At 43.3% G+C, this 8,463-nt stretch overlaps 1 protein-coding gene across 1 annotated transcript; it reads right to left on the bottom strand.

The window, feature by feature from the left end:
- Positions 1 to 1,400: 1,400 nt before the first annotated feature.
- On the bottom strand, positions 1,401 to 7,067 carry cav2 (caveolin 2). The gene is made up of 3 exons (XM_069686421.1): positions 6,793 to 7,067; positions 6,391 to 6,578; positions 1,401 to 4,090 (listed from the first exon to the last, which is right to left on the bottom strand). Exons 1-3 carry the CDS (start codon positions 6,940 to 6,942, stop codon positions 3,940 to 3,942), a joined length of 489 nt encoding a protein of 162 aa, XP_069542522.1. The 5' UTR covers positions 6,943 to 7,067; the 3' UTR covers positions 1,401 to 3,939.
- Between the last annotated feature and the right edge of the window lie 1,396 nt (positions 7,068 to 8,463).

Here is an 8,463-nt window from a genome sequence, read left to right as displayed (position 1 = left end):
CAGCGTCTCTGTATGAGTGACACAAACACGCGTAGCCTCGACTCACTTCCGGCCTGTGATGGTGAACAGAAGGTTAATGTAGTTAATTTACAGACAAATCAAACTCTACACACACAAAGCTGAGGCTGCTATCACTCATTTGCACACAATAGAAGTCATCTGATTCCTTGTCAGGTGCCTTTTTTTTTTGCCAACACACAGGAAGTGATGTAACTATCACAAGGTCTATGTTTAGCTGAGAGAGACTGATAGGAATCCCAGACTATGATAAAGGGTGTGTCTGCATTAAAAGCAGTCACATAGCAACAAAGGCAACAGTGTGGACAGTGTAGTAGTACGATTAAAGGCATTTCACTTCACACATGATTCATTTCTAAATGTAACCTTAAACCTAATAAATAAACCCAGTTAATTTTAAAGTGGTAACAAACAGCAGTGATAATTGCTGCAGAAACGAGTATCTACCACCAGCAGCAGCAGGAGCAGCAGTAACAGAAGGTTTAACAGCAGTAGTCTTCCCAGCTGCAATAGTGTTTGCACAGTGGTGACAGTGTTACTATATACAGCAGCAGCAGTGGTGACAGTTATATCAGATGTATAAAAACAGTCCTATTTACTGTCATTTTTACAGTAAGTCCTCGTTGAAGTGTTTGCCTGACGGTCTGGAGGGAGGCCAGAGGTCAAAGGTCAGGGGCAGCCGCAGAACAGTTACGTTTGGTGTCTTTGGCCGGTGTTTTCAGCATCAGGAGGGCCAGTAGACGTTTCTGCTAGTAGTAGTTGTTGTCGTTATATATATAATTTGTCAATTTATTATTATTATTTTAAGTACTGTTTTAATTCTATATTTTTGGTGTGTAGAAGTCTGGCTGAAGGTTAGAGGTCAGAGTTTACTTTACAGGCACACATTTGTTGCTAAAACATGACAGAAAACAACAGCAACAAAAGCAAAATGTGACTTAAATTAGTATGTTTTAAATATATATGTATATTTTAAACAATATTATGTATATTTAAAGAAAGAGAAAAGAAAGAAAAAGAGAAAAAAGAAGAAAATCAGAGAACAAGAGATGTCCGAGCAGTCAGAATATAGGTTCATCGTAGGTAACTGTTCACACACTGAGTGCAGAACATTACTAAGTTTAAGGATTACACGAACGCCCTCGCGTTGAATGAATGCACAGAGACTTAAGTGTAACAGGTAGAGATGCTGTGCAGGCCTGCAGCTCTCACAGCGAAGCCTCGGGTCATGTTCCATCGACACACAGCTCAGCCGTGTGTAGGAAAGTGTCTAGTGCAATCTCAGCAAAGTGATTTACGAGAGCTTTCTGGCACTCAGTTATCCCGACCGCACTCATCTCCTGTGACAGAAGAAACCACACGCAGAGAATTACCTTGAGGAAACGTTTCTTTATTTTGGTCATGAAGAGCACGTTTGGTTTGTTAAAGCAAAAGTTCCAAAGTTAATAAACCCACAAAAAGCAGGTAAAAATACACGTTACTGATAGATGCATGACGTTTTATACCTCTGCAATGGATATATAACTCTTGAAGAATATCTGGGCTAAGCTGAGGTTGATTAGTGCTTGATGAGGAGGGGAATCGCTGTAGCCACACACCTGTATCTTCCACTATTGCACAACCCTGCCTTGAAAGTCTAAACACAAGCATGTTGGCCGTCAGCTTGTCAGCGGGCTGACATCAGTGAAAGGATTAAAAAAAGCTGTGACAGAACTGCGGGCCTTCAGCTGTCCGCTGGAACAAAACATGAAGCAGCGTCTCTGTGAGAGCTCGCATCTGTAGCACACTGTCTGATTCTCTCTGTTGTGTTTAGCAGGTTAGCTTGCTAGCTTGTAGTTCTATGTTAAGTCAGGTTAAAATACTTGAATCTCACTTAATATCCTGGTAATTCCTACATTTTCCATTTGACCTTTTATCTCCTGACATCATGTTTTCTAAGGGGAATCCTCGGCGCAATACTTTTACACCTGGTCCATATTGCACGCCTAAGCAGCCTATGTGCGTTGCATAACCTCTAAAAGGTTAGAGCACTAACACTTGCGCTTAGGTGGTGCATACATTTTACAAAAATGGCTGCAGTTTGGTTTTGCACTTTGCTAGGTTCAGAGACTTCACTTATGTCAGTTTTTGGTCTGCATGGGACTCAAACGCTCGTCTCCTGGTCCAAGTCCTGTGTTTGTTCGAGCCATCCACCGCCCCTGACGGCCACTCTAGTGGGCTGACCGTCTTTACATACTACATCACGTGCCTTTGTTACAGCACGTTTGCCATGTGTGGTTCACGCTCCATGACCACATCAACCCTGTGTAAAGCCCCAGGAGATGAGCAACAAGCTGCTAATGAAGGCGTCACATCTAGCAGCTCGGTGTTTTTCTCAGGAGTGTAAAAAATGGAGGCAACGTTTGACAGCTGATGTGACTTGTGCCTGCTGGATGTTAGAACAGACAACTGCTCGCTAACATTTATGTTAATTAGAGGCTAGTTTTAACTTAGAGTGACAAAATTAGAGCGAACAGAAGAGAAGCTGAAATCTCAGCAGAATGAGTTAAGTATGTACCTGACACTCAGCTCCATACCTGTTGCAATGATTCGCTCTATGTCCCTTAGATGTTACAGCACATAGCAACTTTCTAAAATCCACTGCATAAAAAAGGGGTGTCGCCTGCGAGCTAGTTTAGGCAGACAACTCGAGCTGCGCTGATTTATAATTGATATGCTTCACTTCCACAGTCACACTTCCTCCCAATGTGGCGTCTATTTAAGCTGCAAGATTTCTAGTCTCTCTCTCCGCTCTGTCATTGTCATCGCTGCCCTGCACCAGTATCATGCTCTTACTTTCAGCCCCACCACCACCCCAGCATCCACCTGCAGGCCCCGAAGAGGGGGGTTTAAGATATTCTCTCATCACTCCTAAATCTGCGAGGAGTGATGAGGTCGGAGCCTAGCGTTGTCTTACTGAAATGTAAAAGTCAAGTTGCTGTGTGATTTCCTCCTCGCTCTAGAAGCATTGCAAACCCCAACCCACTCACTAGCTGTGCTTTAGCAAACAACAAGCACCTCTATACTAAATATGCATGTACCAGAGTCTCAGCGCAACCAAGGCTTCAACCAATACAGTACGAAAGTGTTGTGCATACTCCACTAATGTCAGCGTCTGCCAATCAGGGATTGGTCGTTACAGGATAATAAATTATGAAGCCAACTTTTGGATGATATTTTTTTACATAGATTAGCTTTAAACAACTCTTATAGCTTAGGTCCATATAAAAGCAAATGCCCAATATTATAGCCAGTGCACTGTGAAATCAACACAGCAGCTACAGTTAGCTTGAAAATGTGCAACAAGCTGCATCTTAGCATCTAATAGTCATACTGCTATCTACTGTGATTCATTACATTCAACTTCTAGCTGAAGGTTTTTGCAATATATACAATATATATAAAAAAAAAGCAGAAATATTACATCTCTCAGCAAGTCGGCAGTATGTCTGCCTTATGAACGATGCTACACTCCTCTGAATGATTAAACGTCTCTCAGCAACAAAGTAATGGAATGACAAGAATTCATTTTGGTCACAATCAGAAAAACAACTTTTTCGGTGATGCACGAGTTTCTAAATAGTATCACAACTATTTACTTGGTATAATGACGTCAGTAACAAAGGCCTGCATGCATGCATTTGATGATTTGCAGGTTAAAAGGCATCTTTACTAAAACTGGGGTAAATTTGGTTAAAGGATTTAATGGCTAAATTTCAATCAAAACACAGATGTGTAAGTCCTTCACTTTCCACAAACTGAGCTCTGCTTTCAAGACTTCTTTTCCCTGCAAATCATCAAATTCATCCTTATTGTTGCCATCCTTCTCTGAAATCCGTCCTACATTTCTCTCTCCGTGGGGACAGAGAGGCGTCTGCTGCATCAGTTCTCCACGGCCTTCACTTGAACGGAGGACAGGATCTTTCCCATGCTGTGGAATAGCGGTGTGATGAACGTGTCCGTCAGACTCCTCCACACCACCTGGACTGATGGTAAGAGCATCAGGAAGCACTGGATCAGCGGCATCACCAACCTGGAGGGACGAAGGCAAGCGGACACTTCAGATCGGCAGCTGGGAGAGGATGCGCTCAGAAAGTGCAATAAATGATAAATAGGTGATGTTTTACATGTTGCTTACTGGAGCTGGATAGGAGCTAAGAAGTTTACTTTCTCTGGACTCTGATCTTAAGATTTTGCTAGTTTAGGCTCATTGTCAGTGTCAGGAATTACGGCTGTTTGAAGGGAGTCGGATCTTGTGGCTCCGTTCGTTTCCGAGAGCCTTTCAAAAGAACGGCTCATCGTTCGCGAACGTCACACTACGAGGTAGAGAGAGTGGTCAGACTCGCGAACGTGCCTGCTCTATATTCTCCAGTGTCAGCACGCACGCATATTTAAAATTCTGTGTTTTTAAAATGTAAAAGTAAACAGCAGAATAATTCAGGAACAAGTAATCAACGTCATTGATTTGCCAATAATTTATGATACATCTCTGTATGACTACAGAGATGTCAACAAAAAAACAACAAACGTGGCGGAGGGTGGCGACATGATTCCGCTGCACGTGACCTCGTATAGCGGAGTTGCAGTTGAAAAAGCTGCTGATCGAGGGCGGGCAGTAAAATTTGGGCACAACTATAAGAAGATCGGCTCCCACCTACGACTCAGTTCCCGTCGTTCGCACCCAAGGGCCGTGTAAAAGAATCGGATCGTTTGCGAATGTCGCAACACTACTCAATAGTCAATATCTACTTGTACCCAATTACACCATCAATTATAGGGGTAGTTAGTAGATATGTCCAACTACTTCTTAATCTTATCTTTTGGAGGGAGACAGAGGCTCACATTTGCAGGCTTTGTTTAGCACTATCAGTGTTCAAAGGGCCTTGTTGTCACCTAACAAACAGCGCTGATCTACAGGGGCAAAGCTTGCCTGGGACCTGAGCCTTCGATCTGAAAACTCCACCAAGTTGACATGAAACAGCAGTTTTTCTTCTTCAAAAGTTATCGATCCATTGAAAACCATGGGGCGACTAAAAATTGGCCAATTAGGGGAACTATGTCAGATATTCGTGTCACATGGAGATTAAAACCTGGTCTCCTATATGAACGTCTTGCTTTTGTTTGACCAATCTATAGCCAACTGTTTGCCACTCTGTTTTATCTGTGCTGCACCTGTGTTGATGCTACCAATGTTGCTGCAAATATCTTTAAACTATTTGTCTGCACATTTATGTGGATTTAAGAAATAAACTTGCTAAATATAATCACATAAACAAGTGCACTGTAAGGTGGTTTGTATCTCAACTGCATCACTGTTACTTCCGTGCAGCCTGCGATCTTCCCTCTCATGCGTTACCTCAAATAAAGCAGTGTGTTGTACAGGCTGTGCTCTCCTTTGAAGCAGCACCCCTCTGTGATCTCCCTTCCTGACATTCCACATGTATCGACCACCTCAGCGTCACCACCGAGTACCTCTATTGACGAATACCTGCGGTCGAAAGGAATCATCCAGAACTTGTGACCTCACCTCAGGTTAAAGGTCACCCGAAAGTAACTCTGCAGCTCTCAATCTGCATGTGAAGAATGTCACACTGTGGTCTGCAAACAGGCCTGTGTGGCTGCTAGCATCCCAGCTAACCTGCAAAGGGCACGGGGCGTTTCTTTTTATTTTTCCACTACCAACATTCCTCCTAACTTTCCATAGAGGCGCTTACTTCATGGCTAAAAGTGTTCCATCAAATGTTAATAAATGGACTCTTTGGGTTGTGGAACAGATGCTTAGCTCCAAAAGCGGAGGCACCTGGTTTGGCGTGATGCGGGCGCTTATAGCCGACATAAGCATGACATAGTTATCCAAATATAACGCTGACAAAATGTTTAAATGTTAAACTGCATGTGACGTCCACTGTAAAAATAACTTCTGTCAATGTTTGCCTACAGGGCCAGAACAAGTATGCAGCCAATTAGCAGCAGCCCCTGAGGAGCAGTCGCACACTGTAGTGTTCCTGTTCAGTTCTCACAGGGACGAGGGCTGTGTTTTTGGGACCATGAACCAAATTTTTTAGATGTTTGTGTCACAGAAAAGTGTTGGCAAGGCTGAAAATAAGTTTTAGGATATCTTTTGTACATTATAAGTACTTGTTTCACTACAATATTGAACGTTTAGTGGTACTTTAAATCTCCTACAGTTACAGGTTCTCTTTTCCAAACTATACAGTATTTTAAGCTCATTGCATCACTCTGATATAAAGATGAACCAGGGAAATATCTGGCACTGTGTCAGATCAGCCAGGCTAATCAGAGACCTGCAGCTCGAGAGGAACTTCTCCCTACCAGATGTGGATGCAGCTGAGCACCGCGAACACCACCCCGAGGATGAAAGCCATGGGCACGGCCAGCAGCGTGCTCAGCAGCCGGTACAAGATGAATTTGACCAGCTCGAAGGCGGCGTGGCTTCCTATCCAAACTTTGTCGAAGCTGTGTGCCGAGATGGGCTCCGCGATGACATCTTCAAAGCCGACCTGTCAGATCAAACACACACACGGACACGCAATGAGCTGAAACAATGATGGTGATTGATTGACGCGCAGGCAGCGACTTCCAGGTATTCACGCTGCCAGTCTCACAGATTGTTACATGAAAACAATAAGGTTACAGCACTTTGTAAACTTAGCAGCCGCCACCTTGTGTAGTTTCACTTTCAAAGATTAATTCTGCTCCATGTTCAGACTTTACCTTCAAGTGCGCGTTGATGTCGTTTGGATCTCGGTCCGGCACCGCTGTGTACACGTTCCCCTTCTTCGACAGGATGGGTTCTATCGATCTGTTGAACTCGTCTTCGTCCATAATTATGCTGGTGTCCGATTTCTCCTTTTCCAGACCCATGTTGTGCAGTCAGACGGTGCGGGGAGAGCAGCTGGTGACGGTGCGCTCTGCGCTGTTCGCCGGACTGAGCGCCACCCCGCCCCGTATGGAAAGCAGCGCAGCGCAGCGTGGGGCCGAGGAGACACAACAAGCTCAAAGTCACTTCCCGAGAGCTCAGCGATGACTGATACCACTGTGCGGCGGACTGGCCTCCAGACAGGAGCCGTGCAGACCCCAGAGTCCTCAGGGATAAACCAGCTGAATACACCAGCAGTGTTCATCCATGTGATTGAGCGTGATCAGTGGGAAGAAAAGCTGCAGGCATTCTTCTCTTTTCAAAGTCTGTAAAAGTTGTTCGCTAAGTGGAAACTTTTCTTAATGTTTTGGAATAAGTTACCAACCACACATTTGAGTTATGGTGCAGAAAAACAGAACTTTAAATCACCTGCAGGCCTTTGTTTTTAAAGGAAAGAAACATCCACGTTTATTTTGTAAACGTTTTTAACTGTAGATGTCTGTAATTATTGTTGCTGTAGATGAACACATCACTTCTCTACCTGTTGAGTTGATTAACCACAAATGTTCTTTTCGCTGTGTGCGGATTTATCACTCTCTGGCTGTGTCTCTGAACACTGCAGCCAACATAGTTAGAATAACTGCAGGTCCTCAGATGTCTAAACAGGAACACCAACAGAGAAGCATTCTCCTCAAGCAGCCGCTGCTTCACAGGGAGACGAGGGCAGAGGTTTGACCTCAGCACTCAGCAACATCTTTGTGTATGATGTTTGCAACATTGGAAACGATTATTCTACTAATTAAGAGCATGTGAGGTTAGACAGACATGATGTTAAGTACAGTTTTGCTACTTTTAACACTTTTTAAAATCAAAAAAGAAAGAATAATTATTATGATGTTTTCTTAAGATGCAAATAAATGTTTGTGGAGACAATTATTCTTTGTATATCTGAGACTTCTCTTTGTGCCTGTTTATCCTCCAAGAGTTCAGAAACAAATAGAAAGTGCTTTCAGAGGGAAACTGAAGAATATGGATTGCGAAGATGTATTTATATTTATGTCAAACTGAACAAAAGAGAAAGTTTGGCTTCTTTGAACTTGATTGTCCGATTGACTACAAGGCTAAGCTAACTAGCGGGATTGCATTTTTTAAGGACTTTAGTTAGAGAGAGAGGACGGTGGATAGTGTCGGAAACAGAGGATAAGACAGTCAGGATGACAAGCGACAAGGGGCAGAGGGTGGGAGCTGAGCCTGGGGCTGCCACGACCTCTGTATATAGGATTGTACAAGGATTAAGGATTGTTATGAGTTTAAAAGCTGCAGTATCGGCTTCCTGGCTCCTTTACTGATCTTTCCTCTAATATTACATCACCATGGTGTGAGTGAATACTCTATTCTGATTGGCTGCAGGTTGTCATTAATTCCTAACAATGGATTCATCATGGTAACATCATCTAACATCCTGTTCGCTCAAAGTTCAGTTCACACAGATTAAAATGCACTTGTTCAAGTTCACAGTCCAAAAA

This window comes from Semicossyphus pulcher, unplaced genomic scaffold, assembly GCF_022749685.1.
Source record: "Semicossyphus pulcher isolate SPU_LCO1_2020_fin unplaced genomic scaffold, fSemPul1.0.p SCAF_8, whole genome shotgun sequence".
NCBI classification, from domain to species: Eukaryota; Metazoa; Chordata; class Actinopteri; order Labriformes; family Labridae; genus Semicossyphus; species Semicossyphus pulcher.
Note: the sequence above shows the minus strand (reverse complement) of the source record. Positions and strands in the feature narration are given on the sequence as shown.